We start from the raw sequence: 23,759 nt of genomic DNA on the forward strand, positions 1-23,759 counted from the left end.
TTTAGATAGCTGTTACCTCTTTGATTTGTTTGACGTTTTACCGCTCGTATAAAATAAAATCGAAACGTTGTAGTCCGTTACTTCGTCTGATCGGCAAATTTTTTTTTTAATTATAAACAGGCATAGAAAAGAAAGACGAAAGGGATAATGCTATCAATCTAAACAATGTTATCTCAGATATTAAATAATTCGAGAGATCATATTTATTATTTTAAAATCTTTAAGAATCACTTCGAGACACCAAAACTGCAAATTCTTTATAACTAATTTTTCTCTTTTACTCATTAACACATTGAGAAAAATAAATCTTAAAATAAAGAACGATATGTTCAATCTATAGCAGTATTCGAGCAGTATTATACTGTTAATTAGTTGAAAAATAATGAAACTTTTGACGTAATTTTCTCGGTCAATTGTCGGTCTTTAATCATTGAAACTAATAATTCGCAATTAGAGTTTAGGGAGTAAAGCGTTACTCGTTTATTCTTACCGAGCGGTTATTTTTTTAAACAATCTTTTAAATGCATAATCTTTTCTTCACTTTAACGTATTTCTGAAAATTTTGCCTTTCGGCAATTTGTTTTATTTTCTTATGTGTATATTGTACTCCGTTAATTATAATTACTCCTTTTGTTTGCCTATGGTGGCGGGAATACTAAAACGGAGCGAGGGTAAAGCGTCTTCCAATTTTAGACACGAATTTTCACAATGTTTCCTTTTGTGTTGGGTTATTTGTTTTTTAGTCGAAACGAACGACGTATTTTATTAGACATTTTAACGAGTCTTGTAGCTAAGCTGACTCCCCCCTTAAACGTATTTTATCAATCCGGCTGCATTGTTTCCTCTTTAGAATTAAAGAACCGTGATATGAAATATGGAATGTGAATGGCATAAAGAGCCGTATAAATTACGAAATAGGAGGTTTCTTCGTTAAATTAACGCAAGCCAAGGAAGAAGCGTATCTGATCCGCCAACGAACCGTCCGGCCATTGCTTATAAATATTTAGTCTTTCGACACACGTAGGCCATGCAGGCTTCTCCTCGTGCCTCGTTTGCTCGCCTAAAGCGCCTTTCGCGATTCCGCGAGAACGGAGAAACGGATAGATGGTAGCTAAGTGCAGAAGCCGAGAGGATGAAGAAACGTTGGAATTCAGTTGAATAAAAAGAAACGCGGCCGCGATTTCGCGAACTGGGAGATTTTCTTCTTTTGGGCTCCGCCGGAAATCGACCGGCACTGAGACACGAACGGCGTGTATTAATTTTTGATTGCGCGACAATCGATCCTATCGCGGTTCACCTCGTTTGGCTCGGTGGATTCTTCAATGCCGCACGAAAATTTCGTTGAAATGTGGAAAACGCATAAATTTCACCCGATTGTACCAACAATTGAGGTAATTTTTTGCAAAAAAAGAATTCCGCTTAATAAATCGCTGTCTCTTCCTAGATCATTAATCTTATTCGCGATATAAATGAACATATAACAATATTAAATAAGCAATATTAAGACGCGGCGGGAGAGATGTGGTCGAGAGAAAAATTCACGCATGCTCGAAATGGACGAGAAGAGCGATTCAACGAAATTATTTCTGTAAAGCTAACACATCAGTTTAGGATTCGCAATGGAGGCGATGCGAGATGAGTATACTCCTCCTTGGAATGCGATAAGGTGGATCGAAGTGTCTTTCACGAAATACCCGTCGGATACCCGTCGAGACTGTATAGGATCCGCTAACCACTATAATATTAATAACCTTGTGTGTGTGGTGAAGGCTTACACTACACTTGGTGTCGCTATTGGTGTTGTATTTTTTTGGTGTTGTACGTGGGTGATTTTTTTGAACTTTCAAATAACACGGCATAAATATACATATAGCTCTACGTCATGAAGTCGCGGAACGGATCATGGCGTCGTCGTGGATAACTTTTTTTTAATTTACTTCAGTATTAATTATCGGAAGCAGCATGTATCAATTGTAGGATCGTCATTATGGCAATAAGTCTGCTCGAGATTACCAATTACTTTGTTTTCGCGACTGTGGGAGAAGGTGTATACGTACGCAGAAGGCAGAAACTCTTATAGTTTGATTCGCTATCGCTCTTTGCGGTGATTTTTTTTTATACGGAGTAATCTGAAACTCCCTTTTTTCTCGCCTCTTAATGAAAGGTCGCGGGAGAGGTGGTTCTAACTTTCCTCATCTCGCGAAGAAACGTGTCGCAATCACATGAAAGAAGCGTGAATATATAGAAGCGTCATATGAAGGGGGTTCATTTTTTGTGCGATCCGGCGAAGCCCCATGCAAAGGCCAATTGACTCTCGCGTGATCGAAATTACAGATCCAAATTACCAAAGGTTCTCTAATAAAGTCAATTAGTTTTAATTTAGTTCTACTTTTAAAAGCTCGCGTTACTGTCACCTTTAAACGTAAAGAAAGTTGCAATTGTATAAACGTACTAAAATAAATTGCATAATATATCACAATAAAAGGAGAACTGTTGATTATGTTTTTAGATGTTAGATGGATTTGAAAATAATTTTTTTCCTTATGTTTGCGGAGTGCAATGCGGCGCAGCGCTGTTGCACACTGGCGAAGTTTTTCGTCACGGGATAATATTCGCAGACTATGTCGTCCGAAAATTCGCATTTAGCACGTCGACACGCGTTATTGGCAAAAACGTCGCTGTCGGCGTCACGCATAGGCGTAGATGCGTGGTTCGCGACGCGCGTCCTCGAATTAGCGAAACGTAGGTGGAAAAGTGAAATCCAACACCGGTCCGGACGTTGCGGTAGACGTCAGAGACGGTTCCGTCCGACGGTAAATTTGTGTCGTAAGCGAGCGCCGACGACGACGACAACGACGACGACGACGACCACGACGACGAAGAACGACGACGCCGAACGTCTCGGCCGGCCATCTTGGAGCCGCGGCTGGCGACGGTCCAGTCTTTATTTAGCACCACCTGTCCCTCATGTCAGCTTCTCTCTAACTGCAGTGAGCCGCCACTGCTCGAAGGCCCTATCGAGAGGATTCTAACGCAATTTAAGGCCGTCTTTACGAAGGCGATATAGCGTCGAGCCGTGTTAAAAAATCCACGCTTATTTATGCTCTCGCGCATCATTTCCGCTCGCTGCTATACCCGAATGTTATATGTATACCGAAAATCGTGACTGAATTAAGAGAGATGACTCAAATTCTTGGCTCAAGATGAATGCTTCCTGCTTCGAATTTTCTATTTCGCGAGAATAGTTCGCGAGAGTCATGTCATACATTGTTTAGTTCTAATTATCCCTGAAAGAATAATACACCATTTTTTAAATGTACGGTCGTATTTGCGGGCTCTTACGCCACTTCTCTCTAATTTGATCTATATACATTCAGCGATATCTGTACATCAAAGTAAACATGGAACGCTTCAAAAATATGTCACCGCGTTGCTAGATACGTATCTTCTATGTGGTATACAATGCTGCCTTAGTAAAAGGTATACTTTTTCTGACTCATTCGTAAAAAACATTGACTCATGTCCTTTGAAACAGTCGATTCTAACGTCGAGTACCACATTTCGGTATTTAATTTCCGTCTCACACGTCTCGTTGGGCGGGAATAAGATGTATGCCCATTTCTTTCGGAGAGATGAAACGGTGCTGGGTGTTAAAGGTCCATTTCTATTTTCATTGCCGCGGCTCCCATCCACCTGTCGTCGTCGCTCTTCTGACGCAAGCCGTAACATCGCACCGCGAGACAGCAGCGAACGTTCTGTATCGCATTTACATAAATACATTGAGGCCGCATTTAAACTTGCATCTCGAATTTTAGAACGGCGCGATTCCGGATGATCTCCCCGAAATTTTAGAGAACTGTCACGCACTTTGAGATATAGACATAAATTATATTTTCGAGTGAACGCGTAAGAAATAAATTTCCCTCGTCTACCGCTGTCTATCTGTCGTTTTTACTTCACTGCGTGTAACACGGTAAAAGTAATATATTTTTATCGGTGTCACGCGTTTATTTTAACTTCCTGAAGTTGAGTAAAGAAACTGCCTGATTTTTTTAGGGGCAATTTAATTTGCATTAACGCGTATTATTTCTAGTTTGAATAAAAGCCAACGATTGATTTACAATACGAGCAATAGCATAAACATAAATCCTACAATTACCGCGTATTATTTTATCAATCCATGCGTGTAATTCTTAAACGTTTTCCCGTTCTCGTCGAAAGTAAAATAAAGAATCTTCCTCTTTCTCCAAGCATGTGCCTCGCGTTTCTTAATTCGTACACGTTTGCCGAATCGTATATATTCTTGGCGGATCTGCGCGTACCGAGAACAATTAAGTCGTCGTGTGGCACCACCCTTCGCAGTCACCATTGGTCCGGTCTGCTTTCCAAGGATTGGCAGATCATCCCATTGGATTATCCACGGCGCCGGCGCCCGCACAATCCGTGCACTGCGCATCGGCCCGTCATGCATATATACATTTGCGCCCGGTGCACACATGCGCGTACAGAGTGCGCAGGTGGCTTTACGGATACGCGACGGCATACACATGTGTACTATACAAACATACACACATCCACAGAAATCTACGTGCACTCGCATGCGATGCGGAAACGCATTGCCGCGCGATCGCGGACGGTCGCGGGGCACCACGTGCCACCGATGTATCCGCACGCGTGTAAAATCGACCACGTCGCATTCCGTGACACATTTAATAATCGCGCGCGAGTATATACGGAAGGAGATGATAGCGAGATTACGCGCTGACCGATGTACCTTGTCCTATGTAAATGTCGCTCGAGAGCGAAATGGAAATATCGCTAATTCAAATGCCTACGAAGCGTGTGTCTTTAAAGCATCATTTTCTTTGTTCAGCTGTTCTCTCTGTTCAACTGTATTCCTCTGCAATTACATTAACGCCGGAGCTAATGAAATTAATTTCGCGTTCGTGTTCAACATCCCTAAAAACATCCGATTGAAAATTATTTTATCTGTGATAAAGATACCTAGCTTTATCGGGAATCGTGTACAGATTTATGTGTATTGTATATTTCACGAGACATTACGCGATTATTTCTTTTTAAAGATATTTTTGAATATCACAGCTAGATTCCTTCGATAACAGAGATTAAATCCCACGCCTATCAATAGCCTATCGATTAATACATTTCTACAAATAAAAAAAGAGAAGAGATATATCGGTTACTAGATCATGGATCTTTCGTGTCGTAACGTATCGTGCAAGGTGTTTCGACAGTTTCCGCTTCGCTAACGCGCATTTCCGCTTCATCGTCCTTACCGTTAACGATCGCCCCATAGTCTATGGGGGTCGTAGCGGCCCGCACGCACGAATTAATGGGGTTGATTGAACAACCCCTGTCGCTACGATTCACCCCCCTTGTATACTACGTCATTAAGTTGCGTGGTAATGCACGTAGGGAAAAGTCGGGAGATTCTAATCGCGGTGCGCTGCCACTTTGCGTCGGAAATCGAAGGTGGTCACTTAGATCCGTCACGAAGGGACGATACGGGGATCTCTTCGTGACTGCGGAACGATTTTGTGTCCCTCACCTCGCTGGCCTTTCTGTTTAGCGTTTTACAAAGGGACGCGGAAATTTCAGGATGCGACGCGGCTTATTTGTCGGCAGTCGCGGCAAAAAGTTACCGGGAAACACGTTTCCTTCCTAATATTTCGTCGCAGTGATTAAAAAATTGATAAAGACTGATAATGATAATAATAATTGATAAAGAGTGATATTTTACATACATGGCAAGTTATTTTCTGTTTCACACAGTTGAAAGTGTAAATTATTTCTGCTGTGACGTACCGTTACTCTATTCAGATAAAAAATCTTATAGCTTGTTGTTTGTCGCTCAACTCACTTTGTATTCTTTCGCAAATTTATATTTTTTAATATTAGTAAAATTTCTCCCGGGACCGCCATTATTTTTATCGATCCTGACGCTATTTTTTTTTTTTAAATTGCTGTGACAAGCGTGCGCATTCATTCTCGCGGGAATCGCCGTAATGTGACGTACGTACAGTACGTTTTTTTGTCTGTTCGTATGTTACATCGATCGTGTAAAAGGTCGTACATCGCATCGCGCTTCTTCATTGTAGGAATTATGCGTCTGTTAAAACCGACCGCCCTATTTTTACACGAAGGTTTCAAGGACGAAAAATACGGGCCGAAGGATGAGGTTTGTCGGACATTATTTCGTCTCCGCATTGCATGAGCAAGTTCTTTTAAAAATTCTTCTCTAATTTCATAAATTTCTAAGTGAAATAAAAGTTTCTATTTACCTAACTTAATAGAAGTTTACCGTTTATTGTTTAATATTAAATAATTTAAGTATTACGTTTTGATTTTTCTCGGGAAAGAATTTAATTTGTATTAAGTATATTAAAGAACATTTTTTCTTTACTTTTATGATTGTGAGATTTGATTTAGCAAAAACTTTCGAGCTCTTAACGTAAATAATCCATAATTATTGGAGTTTAAGCGTATACCGGAAAATAATCAATATTCTTTCTAGTTTGATTTGTAAAGTTTGCGACTATCCACGTCATGTATAAAATAAACCGGTGATATGAATGCAATTAGTATGCCCGTTACGCCTCCATTGTTTTTCTTATCGCTGATGTGATGAGATCGATCGATGCGTTTCTCGCGATCAATTAGCGGTTTATCTTTTATTACTATGTACATGAATATGGCTTCCGATGAAATTTGACAGAATGATTCTGGTTCGTACGATGTCTCACGGTATCATTATGAAAATCTGATTAAATGCGCAGATACGTGCGTTTAAGGGAAATCACGTAACCCACGTGTGTCTTCCTAAACTATAATAAATCTTGGCATAAATGTCATAATGTTTTGATAATGACAATTTGGTGGAATTTAACTCTATATCTTGATGAAACTCTATATGTATATCTTATCGTTGCATCGCCATTGGATAAACGTATTTGTATAAACATACGTATATTAAAAATATCGTGATCGTGAAAGTTATTTCCGGATATTTGTTATAAAACACGACATATCTTTTCCCACATCATTTATAATTTTTTATGAGATCGTAAATAGTCTATGCATTTCCCATCAATTATATTAATTCCCGCGAGACATGTATAATACGAGGACATTTTCTCGCCCACGCCACGTGGATATCAGCAATTCATGAACATTCCCTCTCGCATTCCCTTGATTGTATGTATTTAAAAACTTTTGCTATTAACGTTGCTAAGTGACTGTCGTACATCCTGATCTTTCTTACATATTGTGGGAATTATCCTAGAACATGAAAAATCTTCACTCGTAGTAAAATATATAACAGTAAGAGAAAGAATAAGCCCACGGCCGCGTATTTGATTTTTATTTTATTACGTCTTTCGTGATAATTTCTCAATGATTCTGCGTTCGGTGAGATTTCCTCATGCTTGTCGCTCAGTACGAGGGAAACAGCGATGGGGGCAATTGGGATTGGAAATTGCCATCTGGACGGGGACGGACGCGCCAGTCTGGAAACATACGTGGAATGAGGAGAACAGAATGGAACACGTAGAATGGGAAAAGAGGGGTTGAGGACACGCGAGCTATCCATAATGCACGTACCTCGGCTGAGATGCGACCGACAGATAAATTCGATGGAAAATGTTGAAGCAAAAAAGCAATGGAAAAGCGAGACTGTACGAAGAAGGGAACGTCACTCGCGGGCTGTCTGTTCTTTGTTTTCAGGCCACGAAAAAAATATCGAATGTTGATGCAACTTGATAATTCTGGACCAGTAATGAAACAGAAATTTCTTTTGTCATAGAGGATTAATATACGGTTTTATATTTTTTTTTCTCAAACGTTTACAGATATTCTGTCCTAACCGTGCGATAACTATTCTAACGAAATAGCTGTTATTAAAATATGATAAAACTTTGATTTGCTATCTCGAGAAAATAAATATATTTAGACATTTTTATATAATTTTTCTTTCAGCATTTGTTTTAACTAGAAAATTGTATTCCTTATCTCTGTTCATGATTTCTTCTAAGTTAACAGGAATTAAGTATGAGTCAGTGGAAAATCTAAAATGAACGAAAGAACAAGCGAGATATTTTTAACGATTGTCCATCAATTAATCTTTAAGTATTCTGTTTGTGTGTGTGTGAGTCACTGAAAAGTTCAGCAGGTGGCTGACAGTCTTCGATGTCAATAAAATTGGCAATACTCCTATTAATTTCCGTGCGTTTGTTTGTACAGATAGATCGATTGCCGCGCAACGTGTCGAGTTTCATTTATCATGTCACGCTTCTCCGTTATTTTTATTTTTCTACTCTTCAGCGAATCTCTCTATCTCAGTTAAGAACAACGTCGAGATACCTCGATGATAATTTGCGAGACATTTTAAACTGAGCAAATATTTTAGAACTGGAACTGAGATAAAAAAAGTGCACAACATCAGTGCATAAATTTTCTATTCCTATGCTCCTCGATCTACTGCACTTCGCTGCGCCAAGGTCGCCGATTTTATCTTCCTTTTACAAACAACATACAACTTGCTCGAGTCTCTTAAGTTTTAATGTGAATAAATATGTGTTGTAAGGTTGTTGTAAAGTTACAATTAATGTTATAGCAAACATGGAGAGAAAGAGAAAGATTATAGTCTCTTGGAGTACGGCGTAAAAGCGATAGATATTTTTCCTGTCTAAGGACGCTCATTTAGAACAGTCATCTTTGTTATAACTTTCTTACACGCTGCAATGTCCCGCGGGCAACGCAATTCACCTCGCAAATCGCCAGGCAAATTTGACGCGAATCGGATTCTCGCTCGCTCGGATCCTCTTCAAAAGGTGCAGATAAAAAACGCCGCTCGTCCGCAATGCGACATTATATATAGCGTTATAGCGACATATCGCTCTTTTCCTTTTATCTTTATTATAATTTCGTCCTCCTCGCGTCATGTAATGCTCATCGACCGCGTGGGTCATCCATCCTAGATGACAGCTCCAATTCAAGGTCGTCGATTCTACGGCCATTGTGATTCTTTCCCTCCCCCCGTTGCAGCACGCGACTTGACATGCTCGTTCGAATTAAGCGACGTACGACACGCGTGTCGAAGCGCTCTCGATTGTTTGCGATTGTGTGATAATGGTCACCGGGCACCAATCCGGCGCGTTGCGGAGGAGCTCTGCCGTTCGGAGCCGCAGGACGACATATTGATTTCCTTCGCAGACTGGACACTGGCTATTATCGATCCGCTAAAAAGTTCAGGGCTGTCTCCGGGAAAGAGGCCGGGCTCCTTCGGCCTCTGTTTCGAAACTACGGAATCGCTCTTTACCGTGTAATCAGTTATCGAATATCTGTTGGCCCTCAATTCATAATTGACTATGTACGATATGCGTTTATACAGCTTATTGAGAATCGCGTGCCGAAACTAGGTTTAGTCAATACCGATTTCAATCAGACTGTACAGAGATATAATTATAATCTCAAGTTTGATTTTTTAAATAGGATTTCAAAACTTGCATCACTCTGTCTATCTATATTTATAGAGAGGTCAACACTCTTGTTAGTATTTTTAAATTTCATAAATGCTTTTTAATATATATAATAATTTTCGTTTTACGTTCCATGTTAAACGTTAAATATTTAATTCTCTTATCAATATTTATTTAGTCAATTTGTCAAATTGATTAAACCAAATTTTCAAAATTATTGTATATGCTTAAGCCTTTAGCAAAATATTGATTGCATATAATTGTAAATTACTCGAGATAATATATACAATAAACTTTAAAACACAACGGTACACACGAACTTAGAAAACGAATTTACCTATCCTATATATTTTTTATGTATTCGCAGAGTACACGTCGATCGATAAGAAACAATTGCGAATCGGTGAACAAATTTCGCGGGTGATCGAAGAACGCTCGCCAGTCGGGATCTTCCGCGCGTTATTATTTGAGGAGAGTAAAGAAAGGCAAAGAGTAAAAGAGAAAGCGTAAGGGAGACGGAGGCACTGCCGTGAGATGTACTATCTTTTTTTTCTTCCTTTCGTACGAGGATACGTTTTGAGACGTCTAGCGTCGATTTTTCTGAATTTGGATATATTCTGGAGTAATCTAAATTAAGTGACGTGTCTTATATTTTTTTTTCCAAATGCACTTTGTCGCAGATTTAAGGGATGCAGTAACGTGACAGTGATGTAATTTCGACAACTCGACACGTTCTAAGAATAAAACTGATAAAAACATTACATAATGCGTAACGAATGCGATGCACACACATGCATGAATGCATGCAGACAACAATGCTTGTACTCGTCGTTGCAATGACGTGCGAAACGTAACGAGCAAATTTACTGGATAGTGTAGCGCATAAACATACTTATTGTACGAAAACATTATTCACAATGCGATATTATTTTACTCATTTTTCTATTTAAATAAAATAAAAAACTTCATAATTTTTAACACACCAATATTCAGTATAATAATGTTTTTATTATATTCCAATTAAATATGGCAAGTGGCAAAAAAAATATCAGTTTAATCTTTTATTTTTTCTATGCATTCTATATGATTCAAGTGATAATGAATAGGAATATCGAGTTCGTCCCCTAAATCTGCAAAAAAGAGTCTGAAGTATTTATAAAAATATACGTGTATCTTATTTTAAGATACTCTACGGCATATCCAAAGATAGGAAAAATCGGATAATAGCGAACTCGGGACGTTTCCTTAGATCTGTGAATTTAGGTACTAACGTTGGTGTTAGATAATCGTGTGCCGTGTGCCGAGAAGTATTTATATTTCGTGCAGTCACCTACATACACGTTTGTCGTTGGTTTGCTGTTGTTTTGCCAACACGTGAAAGATTTTTTTCTTGGATTGTTGCGTACGTTTTTCGCCTTATTATTGATACCACATTGAGAGCAACGTTACCGTTTTCACATCGACTTACTTCCTTCCGCTTCCCCGTCTTCCTTTCTTTTTCCAATGAATTATCCGTCGAACGTAAGCACGCACGCACATATACTTACACATTTACCGTGCATCCTGATGTTAATTGATTTCTCTTTTTTACGAGGATGTGATTTGCCTTTCAAAAGTAAGATACCGATGTAGGTATATTGTATATTTTCTGTGATGAAATATCAGTGAAGTGATATTTTTTTATATTTACAAACTCTTCAAACATTCTTTGAATTTTATTCAAACGCGCTTTAACTAGAAAAATAAAAATACGTATCTTAGGAACGATGTAAATGTAATTTTTTTTTCTAATTAATGGTTGCTTTTCTGTATAATATAAATATTGCAACTGGCATATCATCAGAATGCACGTATTGAACATGCACACATGTATACAAATGTATTAGAAGACGCGAGTTTCTCTCAGTTCTTAATGAATTCGCCAATAAATATGGAATTGATTCTTTTCGTAATAAACATTTGATAAAAGACTGTATTAGAAGAATCTTGTATTATCAAAAATATTATTGAATTTTAATAAATTCGAGAATGTGGAAATAAAATCTGACTTCTCAATTAATTTTAAATAAAATTTGCTTCAGTAGAATTTTAATTATCGATTTAATTATTAAAATATTTAAGCTAAGAGAAAGCGCGGGACTTTCAATACTTGTGTACAGAACATTTTATCACAAATCCGAGCTCGCATATCTTGTATATAGAAAACAGAAGAAAAAAATAGTTTCGTCTTAAGGGTACGATTAAGTTAAACCTTTCGAAGATATGCTAATTTGGAACATGAAACAAAACATGGTGTACACTTAATATTCTTGCTCACACACATACACACGCGTATTGATTGATATCGAAACACACAGAAGCGCATTTTGATCGATCGTCCGTATGTTACGTATGCGCGAAGATCGGTCGAAGAGAACTCGGTCCCTCGCTCACTTTGCCGTTTGGTGTTGCGTGCTTTTGGTGTTGGTAGAGAGCTGCTCGAGAGCGAAAGACCGTCGAGCCGAGAATCTTCTTGTAACGCGAAACGCAATGAAGAAAGTTTGTGTTTTTCGCCGCGCATGCTCTTCGCGTTGACGAATCGACGGTGTAGAAACACGCGTTACGTTCGTGCGAACCACGTCTTTGCCACGTCGATTCTCGGGACATTTAAATAATCGCTGTCTTTATCTTTATCTTTATACGTTCATCAAGATAATCAAGAGACAGACGAGTTTTCAAATATTTATTCCGATTGACGACCTATAACGGACATCGCGAATTGTACACGTTACACGTTACACGAAGAAAATGTTCTTACATGCACAATTATACCTAATCATGACACGAATAACATTTGCTGTACGTTATCTTTCCTTCCTAATTCCATTATATCCCATAAAATGAGAGAAGTATATAATTGAAGTGAACGAAAGCTATCGTATTTATTCGTTGCATCTTTTTCGAAAATTCGGAGCATTGTCCGATGGCTTTCGATCGCTTCAAAACAGGTGTACTTGTTTGTAAATTATTGTTTAGCGGACTAGACGGCGTTTTATTTAACCAGTTACGGCAAATAATTCTTATTCTTAATCAGACTTGACATGTAAAATAAAATACAATTATTCGCACAGATTAATCTGTAAGATTGTTAATATTCGCATTAACATTAGCACGAAATGGAGCGTTTGATCTACATAACAAGAGCTAATTTCGCTTCATTCAATTTCTTTTTCTTTCTTCAGAAAGTAATATTGCCGTCAGTGCGCGTCGCATTGCACTTAATTTACAAACATCCGCCGCCTTAGATCGAGTGTCGTTGCGCCCGACATTGCATTGACATCCGTAACTAACGGTCATTTTCGTTTTGCAGAGTACCGCCGGGCTACGTGTACCAGTCGCCCTACCTGGCGGCTGCGGCGCCAGGTGGTCTGGTACCGCTGCCGACGACGCAGTTGAGCCACGCAGCCGCCGTCGCCGCGGCATCGCAGTTCTACGAGTACCAGAACGCGGCGGCAGCCGCGGCGAGTTACCCGGGCACCTCGTACAACTTCGCCGAGGCGTATCCGTACACCACCGCGGCCGCGGCTGGTACGTGTTTGAATAGTGTCCAGAGCAAGGGTAGCAACTATCCGATACACCACCACCAAGCCCACCAACAGCAACAGCAAAACGGACCCGGTGCGACGTTGGCGCATCAGCAGCAACGGTTGGAGAAAACTCTCCTGCCGCAATTTCTGCCGTCCGTGCTGCGTGATTACGGTAGATCTTAGAAAAAAAAAAAAAAAGATAGGGAGGGAAGATAGGAGGGTTGCGCCGCACTTTCCTCGGGGGCTACTGTCCGTAGTGCGCTTATCCGCAAGCGGGGTTCTCACAGGATCTGGTTTTCGTTTTCACAAGGGGTTCCGGGGGATACATGGGATAATGCGGAGGGAATTGAATTGGGGAAACGCGTAACCTGATGTGCGCAGCTTTTGCTACGCACCAAATTATGCATGGTTAGGGGAATAATAATTCCGATGTCGGGGATGTATAATGTCGTCACGAAGCGGATGCAATGAAGTATCGCTTATTCTTATTCTATACACACACGCCTTTACGTTTTCCAAAAGCCTTCGGCATTTCCGGACGGATCCGTCGTGGGAACTCCGCTACGTCTTTTGTGTTGATATATGTTAATAAATAGATATTTCGCTTTCTTTCGAATTCGATCGTTGAATATTTTGCAACCCTCATATCAATATCAATTAAGCAGGAACATTCTCAGTAAGTTCAAAAATTTTCAAGTTATGAAATAGAATTTCACTTTTCTTATTACTTCTTACATACTTTTATTATTATTTTTTTTTAATGACTGCATATGTATTTCTTACATTAGCTTATACCTTCGCGCACGAAGTCTCTTCACTGTTCGATGCTCGAAAATGGGCGAATAACGAACAGGATAAAATCTTGCATGCGCTTCATGAACTATAAAATTGACGCATAATATATTGCCAGTCTGTCTGTGCTGTCTGTGGTGATGGTGGCGGTGTTCTCGGTGAGTGATGGTGGTCAACGAGAGAAAGCACTATCCGCTTTACGTATTACAAGTGTATAGCACTATAAAGAAAAAGCTGAGGCACGCAATAAGATTCTCAACGCGCACAAATCGCTTGCGTATGGCTTTTTCTATGATCTCTGTTACGTATCAAGGAACGATATTTTACCTCGAACACGTACGCTAGATGTGTTATCTCTCATGTGTAAAATTTTAGACGAATTTAGAAATGAGAATTTTGTAATGAAAGTTTCAATAAAAACAATTATAAGATTAAATAACATATTATTATATTGAGTATGCATGATGCTTATGAGACATAAATTTTTCCTTGCAGCTAATGCAGCCGCGGCAGGTTACGTGGGACCGTACACGTACGCGACTTTGCCAGGTGCCGCAGGACTACCGGCAGCGGCAGCGGCGGCGGCAACGGCAGCTGGAGCAGCTTTCCCAGGCTTACCGTATCAGACAACACCTCAGGAGGCCAGATTGCAATAAAGCTTTAGCGTTAGACCGTCACGAGATAGTTGCAGCTAAGCCTTCTACGAGACAGAAACGGGTGACAGAGCTGCGCGACACATTCGATCCTCGATTGTCGTCTTCGGGGATCAGCTCATCATCTTCCTCGTTATTAGTTATTTTTCGAGAATTCTATATGTTCCTGATTACGTCTCGCGAATATGTCTGAATACACCAACCGCGAGAATCGCAAGAGGCGAAGAGGATGAGCCTCGACGAAGCGACAGACCGTCAGTGACCCGCAACTTCTCGCTAACAATCTGTACTCTTCCCTTTTCGCCTCCCCGATCGAATCTTCCTCTCCCTTCTCCCATAGAGCCTGGATAACTGGCGCGCTCGACACAACATAACGTGGAATTTTAGAAAAGACGCAACAATTTTTAGAGTTACGATTATAATTATAACGATCGCTCGTTCGGGAAAGTGATCCTCGACGTGCGAACGATTCGGAACTTGAGAGCCGAAAAAAGAGGCTTAAGTGAACGTACTTTGGTCCGTATTTAAAAGCTATGTGCGTGAAAGGCCTATTATTGGCTTTCGAACATCACGTTATTCTAATATTTGATGTGTATTCTAAAATGTCACAACCGGGCGATGTATCGAAATGTATAATAACTACACGTTATGATTTTTGAAACATATCTTGATTTTTAAATTTATCGAATATTATAATTCTGTGCTCCTATACATTTTCGTCGGTGGTTCCTAAATCGAACGTATCGTTCGCGCATACGAATTCTGTAAGCAATCTTAACGGTGTCGTTCGAGAAACTTCTCTTCAGAGAACATTCGTAGCTATGACACACGATATGTCTTCGACAAAGTTAATTGAATGCGCTAAAAATATATGTCGACGAAGATTAATGCGAGAAGTCCGCGTAATAGTTTTAGAATCAGTTACAGAGATGCGCGTTTTCGGAGAGGACGTGTTTTAAATTTTAGTTAAATTTTAAGTAGATCATAAAAAACGTAATGATAAATAAAATTTCTAGTGCTATAAGTTGTTAAGTTATATTTTCGCGCGCGTTTTCCGATGAAGAAAAAGGTCGCGTTTGTCTGTAATGGATCAACTTTTAGGATAACGCCTTAGGAAAGCGAGAGACGGAATTTATAGCCTCCTTGGCGAATAAGAATTTGCTATTAATATAAATATACATGTTGATATGTTCACATATATGTATATAGTTATAATAATTATAATATGTAATAATTATAACTATTATATATCACGTAACATATAATTAAATATTATATAATAGTTATAATTATCATAATATATAATAATTTTAACTATATATAATTGTAATTCTTACATAATTATTATGTTTTTTCAAAAATTGATTATAGATACCGTTTATAAATATATCTACATATAGAATACGTTATAATAACAAGGTATATCTTCCAAAGTACTTGTCTACCGATATATTAATTCGTGCGCACTGCTTGTTTCGGCTCTCTGTTGCTTATCAAAACATTATTTTACTTATATATATATATATATAAATATATCGATATTTATTACAAGCTATAAAATATTACGCGTATTACTAGTTGAGATATTAATTGATTTTACCGAGATAGAATCATAAATGTGACTTATTTATAGAAAAAAAATGAAGCGTACATGATTGTCGAAAACGTCTTATCTAGCCGCGGTGGCCTTAAAATCGCACATCAGCGAACAACGAAGTGTCTTACTTTCGAGGCCTTGTGTTAAGCAACTAGATACTAAATGATCAAGTAACATCGACCAATTTTATGGCGATGCGAACTCGCAGAGGATCGAGGAGTAAATCGATTTTATTTGATAAATCACTTTCATTGATACGGAGCGAGCCTAACACATCTTATCGCTATCCAAGAAAAAATTTAATTTTTTGTAACGATTAGTGATTCTGATGAGAGTATCCGTTTTAAACGTAAGCGTACGTTTTAAACATTTGTATTGCCTGATTATTGTCGGCGATAATTTTCTGACATTTGATCTAATCGATAATTTTTCGTAAAACTCAGAAGAAAATGTACATGCGTCTACTCTTAGTGATTCAGTGCCTTAATTAGCACAGTCGAGTAGCCGTAATGATTAGAAACTAGTCAGCGATTTCGTTAGTGCAACGCTCGACGCGTTAACTCGTGTACAAGAGTGACGCTCAACGAAAGGGTGAGGAGAGCTAAAGGAATATCAAAATGTAATCAACTAGGATCGGGTTATGAGGAACGTCGTTGTCTAGTCCCAAACCCTTTCAAACCTTAAACGAGGTTAACTCGGTTTGTTAGATTTGTAAGTAGAAGTTAATGGACACGGAAAAAAAAAACCAAAAGCGAAACTTTTTGTAAAAAGTTAGAAAGAGAAAACGTTAGGAGAATTTAGTGTTAAGTATTATTATATAACGTAATAGCAAAATAAATTATTATTATTATATTATTGATATTACGTTTTATTATTACTATTATTATTATCATTATTGTCACTATTAATTATATAGCATTGTTCAAGTACTTAACGAATGGATGGAATTATGAATATACGTGATTGAAGAATTTGTTATAAAAACACGCTGAGGCTTCCGCTACAAGTGAAGAGGATGGTAATAGAAAATCTGCGATGAAGACGCAAAGAAATGGATTCTTATCATGGATACGATCTTTCTTTTGAATATCCTATACTCCCATTGTATATATAGACTTAATTATATAAATAGGTTGTAATATATATTGCCTGTTATCCTCAATAATATTAATATGCGCTCTATTACTAGATTCACGAAAACCGAAAACAAATATATTGTCATTAAGAGAAAAACCTCATGTGTTCTTATCAATTAATTATGCGTATCCTTTGTGTGTATCAATCTGATACATAGCAAACGAATAGAATATAATAATTATGAGAGATCAAACGTATATGTCTAATATCCATTTCTACGAATATAGATTAACTTTAATCTCTAATCCTTAGAAAAAGATGAAATAAGTAAAAGCTGATTTATAGAGGCCGTAACCGTTGATTTAAGCCGTAATCTTTAAGAAATTGACCAATCACAGTCGATTGTTCTCACATTTGACTGTGATTGGTCAATTTCTTAAAGATTACGGCTTGAATCAACGGTTACGGCCTCTATAAATCAGCCTTAAGTTAAACCGAGATAAAATTAATCTGCAGTGATAGAAATGAACATAATTGTGACACAGATACATTTTTCCCATTTTTATGTATACTTAAAAATTTTCTATTTTATGATAATTGCCGTATATTCTTGTTAATTGTATGAAACAACGGAATTCTCAAGTTGCTTTATATTCGCTTTGTCCGAAAGAGATCCGTCGTCATTGCCTCTGTGTCGTCGTTTTTGACGGCTAAAGATAAATCTAATGGTTTCGCAGGATCAGAGCGTCGCGACAAATCTCAAAAACAAGCATAATGAAGAACCGCCGTCGTCAGGACCGTAACAACTATGTAAAAATAACTAAACCGCTATTGATGGAACGAAATGATGATTTTACACTTGCGCCTCCACAGAGTATCCCGCAATCATAATATGACGCTCTTATGATAGCGTACTTAAAACATTTATTAGAGTCGAGAATCTTAATACGGAAATATTGAAACTGTTTCCGATAGTTTCCGAATATGAAATTATCAACGTTGGTTAACAGACTTATGTAAAATTCTCGCGCTTAATATGCATATAACTTGTAATATAAATTGGTATTTACCAATTAATTCGTCTGTTATTGATCTACTATTTTAATTGAAAAATCTGAATAAGCTTGGGCTTGATTCGGTACGTCATGCTTGGCGAGAGATGACATGAGATCCAACACAAATGATAGGCTTTCCACACAATCAATATTACTGTCAATATGAGTTTTTACAATCTTCTTTATACACGTCTTTATAAATTTTTCATATCAAAATAAATATCCCGTTATTACGTTGCCGATATTCTATCGATATTAATTTCAATATAATACATTAAAAATATAATATTTTAATATCACATTAATATAATTGACACAGGTATGTAATTGATTTAATTTTTTGAATTAATAATCCGTAGAGAAAATTGTTCTATTCTCTCTGCAACAAAATATTTATTGGATCTCACGTCTCTCTTTTCTTTCTTATGGTTATTTCTTCATTTCAAATAATATAAATTCAAGTTATAATAAATCTGGATGGATTGGGCTATGTTGAAGATCAGGCTAAAATTAGTGCATCATAAGTATAAATATAATTAACAATTATGATCTCTCTTATTAAATAAATTATTAGAAATATACGGTATAAGATTATTCATGAAATATTTACAAAAAATTTTTTGTTTGGTTTTTAAATTTGTGATGCTTTGAAAGTATCTCTATGTCAGTCTAGGTATTACTTTCTAATTTGACTTTATTAATGGCAATCCTTGTTTAATACAAACGTGTTTGCAACTTTATTTGTAATTAATGCAACAGACTATTATTATGTATATAAGTTTGATAGGGGAACGGAGAGTAGCCCCGGACATTATTGAAATTCAAGTATACCGCGTAAATATGGCCATTGTTTAAACGTTCTGCATATGTCGAGATACGCAGAAGGGCATATTAGAATGTTTGAACAATGGCCATAGATACGCGGTATACTTGAATTTTAATAATGTCCGGGGTTACCCACTGTCCGGGGCTCCCCGTTGCCCTAACTGATTTTTCATTAGACTCAATAGACTAATGTCTTCGATTTTAGTATCTGATATTAGTATCTGATTAATAATGATTACGGCATTAACTACGGCAATCTATCTACTGCAATTATAGTCAATTACTAATGCATAAAAAAGTACAGTAATATCAAATAAAGACTTTCAATTAATTCATATCTGTAATCTTATAAATATGCAATATCACAGCATTAATTATAATTTTTAATTTAAAAAAATTTTTGTAATCTATAAAACGAGAAAAAGAAAAAGAAGTGATCTTGCATGGCTAATACAGAATACATCATGTAATGATCACTCTATTAATTATTATCGCGTATTTTAATTAACTTATCTATTCATAATCTAATATAGACAAAAAAGCAATCACAATATTAACTACAACTACAGCACTTCTACTCTATAGAACAATTAAACAATAATCATGGCAAATGTAGAATATATCACAATCACTGTCAATTGCTACCGTACATTTTAATTAATTCGTGAACCCATAAACTAATAAATATGTAGCGATCGTTACATTAATTGCAGCTACTATTACTTTACAGAACAATTAAACGATCATCACGGCAAATGTAGAATATATCGCAATGGCTGTTAATTGGTACCGCGTATTTTAATTAATTTACCCATAATCTAATAGACGAAACAATCATAATATTAACTACAATTACAGCACTTCTATTCTACAGAATAATTAAACAATGATCGCGGCAAATGTAGAATATATCGTAATCACTGTCAATTATTACTACGTATTATACTTTATTTAATTCATGTGTTCATAAAACAACATTAGTTATAGCTACAGTATTATTAATTTACAGCACAATTAAATAGAAATCACGGCAAATATAAAATATATGAAATAAATATTAACAATCATATATATATATATATATATATATATATATATATATATATATATATAGAGAGAGAGAGAGAGAGAGAGAGAGAGAGAGATAGTATTAATTACTGTATGCATACATACTACATATTTAAATTAACTCATGCATACGATTAATTTGTGGAGAATATATAGGTAATGCCATGATCGCACTTTGGAGTTCACTTATTGAAAAAGGGAACTATTTCTTATACGGTTTTATCTGCATTTATTTATTATTTATAATAGACATGTTCTTATTATAATTTAAACATTTTGAAATTATTATACTAATATTAAGATTGATATTTTTTGTAATTAATAGTCTGATGCATAATAAAATTCTATTGCTCCAAAATGTGTCAATAAATAATCAGTAAATAAATTAAATAATGATAAGCTGACTACAATATTTATTTATCACTTATATATTATATTAAGTCAATTATATAATCAGTACTTATTTGTTTGTGATTTGAGTGTGCGAGCATCGTATGAATTCTTTATACCGATATACAGGAAAAATCAATTAATAATTACAAATATATATCTTTAAATTAAATAAAATGACATTAATCTCTAGCATAGCCCATCTATTCCAAGGCAATGGATTTGTGAGATATTATAATTATCCATCTTTATGATATTCTCAATGCAAACTTTTGATTTTTTAGATAAATTATAATTATAAAAATAATATTATTGTTGCATTTATTTTAAAAAAATATTAATTTTTCACAAATCCATTACCTGAAAATTAAAATAATTTAAGACTCACCAGTCCCCGATGCGCAGCAGCGGAGTTTCATGATATTAATCTGTAAATTTTAAATATATCCAAATATTAAAAAACAATATTCCAAAAGATATTTCAAAAAATAAAGACTGCATGTTAAACTTTTTATATTTCAAATAAAACAATAAAAAGGCGCGCCAAGCACACGCGTAGCGCGAGACCGCCGTGACTCTTTTATTACGCGAACGCACGAGTTGCAAGTACCTTAATTTTTACAAAATTAAATCTGACAAATAAATCTAATCTTTATACTGACTAAATAATTGCAAATCTGTCTTAAACATTTTTAAATATATAATTATAAATATTTCCTCAATTTCACGTAAACATTAAAATGCATCGTTAATATTTTATTAAACAAAAAAAAATTTCGAGTCCAAAATAAAATCTAAAATATTTCTCATAGATTATATTACACAGATCAATATAAAATATTATAAAATGATCATGTATCATCGTGCAAATGAACAATCAGCTCTATTCAAGAAAAGGTAAAAACGTATAAATAATAATACGCACGACACGGTAAAAAATAAAAAAAGTAAAAAACAATATGATAAATTGCAACAAGGTCTGACACCGGGTATAATTTCACTGAGCTCAATCATCTGCAACGCCCCATGCAAGTAGCAAAGATGACATCTAAAGACGTCTTATTGACATAACGTCTTAATGATGTCATAGACGTCATTAAGACGTTATTAAGACGTCATTTGACGTCACTTTGCTACTTGGGGCTGCAGGTACGCGGAGGAGGACCTCGCGTCGAACGTCGCGTTTCACTTCTTCGCGAATAACTATAAGGCTCATTATTGCGCGCCTATGGCACGCGAATCTGAGCTCAGCGAAATTACGTCCGCGATCTAACCCTCGATTACGAGATGCTCACCCGTCGGTTGCTCCGCCGTCGCCTGATGCCACCCCGGGCCTCCTCCTCCACTCTCGCCTCGCCGTTACTCCGATTCCTGGGATATACGCACATATCACACACACGCAGAGTCACATCAGAGTCACACTTCGCGAGGGCAGGATCAGCCGTTATCACTCACGTACCGCTCTACTGTTGTCGCACGTACTGCTCCGGCACTCCCGTCGATCGCGCACGACCGCTAATCACGACGTGCACCTCGTTAAATCGCGCCGGAGGAACAACGGGCGGAAATCTCGCACCACGTAACGCCCGACGCACCCGCGACGACCGGCAGGAACGCAACGGACAGATTTGAAATGGCGGAGATTGGAAATTCGTAGATCGCGCGGCCAACTTCACGCGACAGGCGCCGCGCCGGCTACCGCGACGGTTCGCGTCGCGGCGATATGCTGCACCTGTTGCTCCTGCCTGTACTTTCGCCCACTCTTTGCACCCCGAATAATTGCCGGGAAAACTCGCGTTTCACGACGATCATCCGTCTCGTATTGCGACACGAGCGAACACAAGCGGGCTCGGATTAAGCGTCTTACACGGAAAAGTCGAAGCGTATGCCGAAATATCGCCGAAATATCACTCCGCGAAGTAGCCTATATACCGTCTTGTCGCCGCTCGCGCGAGAGGTTCGAGTTTCGGTCGAAGGATCGAATCTCGCGTCATACGCGTCTCGCTATATGTTACGGATCGCCGACGTGCAGATTCTCGTCACGCGGTTGACGAGCGTCCAAAGACGGAGCCGATCGCGGCTGTACTTACGAATGAAAGGCGTCCCGGCGCCCCGCGACGCGCGGAGTCGATCCGTTCCGTGCCCGCGACGTTCCGCCAATGACTTTGAAACCGACGTCACCTGACACCTCTCACGCCGGCGCTGCTTCATCACCCCCCCCCCCCCCCCCCCCCCCCCCACGCGAGTCAATTCGATAACTAATAATTCGGATTTGAATTCGAACAATTATTGGCAACGCGCGACTGAGATTTATCATCGAGTATACGATGAATTTTGCGAGGCGCGGAATTATTAACGGATAATTGGTAATAATAGATCGCGATTCCGGCGATTCGCGTATTACTTCGTGCTCGCGGATGGCGGGCGAGTCGCGTTCAAATCGACTCGAAAAAGCCGAATCTAGAGCGGCCGAAATAATAGATTGATACTTCGTCGCCTCGATCCCCGGCCAGTAAATCGTGCGGAATATTCAACCGGGAGCAACAGCCGTTATCCTGACACGTTCGCAAGGCGTTTAATTGAGTTTAAAAACTGGGACAAAAAAATTACTTTTGAAAGCAAAAAATAGCAAAAAAAATAGCAAGTTAATTCTATATATAATTTATTGTATTCTGATAATTTGGCTTAGATAGCTTAATATACTTGTAGTTATTCTCTAATATTTTTTGCTTTCCATTAATAATTATTTTTGAATAATAGGAATATATTTTTCTCTATTGAATTATGTAATGCTTTGAATTATACAACACCAGTAATTTATCTTTGTTTAACGCCGTATAACATTATTTTAAAATTTACATGTTAAAATTAAAGATATATTCTAAATAAGAATGTTCTTTTATTCTGTAACGATTAATTAAACTTGACGGAAGTTTCATAATACTTTGTGAATTCTCATACATATTTTATTATAGTACAGTTTTATGCGTACATATATTCTAGATACATCTATAGATTCTCTGCATAAAATCTACTTGTTAAACATATATGCTTACATACGTATATAATATTTCTTTGAATAATAAACTGATTAGAGTGATATTAATGCTATAAATTTTATTACAATATTTTCGGATATTTATATTGGATACCAAGTTTCAAGTAACACAGTGAAATAAATTTAATATTGCTCTGCATCGGAGATATCGGAGATATCCAAATTGAATTACCTATAATGT

The 23,759-nt window shown here is 37.4% G+C and overlaps 1 protein-coding gene across 3 annotated transcripts in view; it reads left to right on the forward strand.

Annotated features, from left to right (window-relative positions):
* Positions 1-16,964, forward strand: part of LOC139812575 (RNA-binding protein 38) — a 31,909-nt gene extending 14,945 nt beyond the window's left edge. For 2 of the 3 annotated variants that reach the window (XM_071777471.1, XM_071777473.1), the window contains 2 exons: positions 12,847-13,235; positions 14,351-16,964. In XM_071777471.1, the coding sequence (XP_071633572.1) occupies positions 12,847-13,235; positions 14,351-14,511 (550 nt within the window). In that variant the 3' untranslated portion in view covers positions 14,512-16,964. The remainder of the gene's footprint in view (positions 1-12,846; positions 13,236-14,350) is intronic. The other variant, XM_071777472.1, reaches the window with a different exon arrangement.
* Positions 16,965-23,759: the final 6,795 nt, after the last annotated feature.

This window comes from Temnothorax longispinosus, chromosome 5, assembly GCF_030848805.1.
Source record: "Temnothorax longispinosus isolate EJ_2023e chromosome 5, Tlon_JGU_v1, whole genome shotgun sequence".
Lineage (NCBI taxonomy): Eukaryota > Metazoa > Arthropoda > Insecta > Hymenoptera > Formicidae > Temnothorax > Temnothorax longispinosus.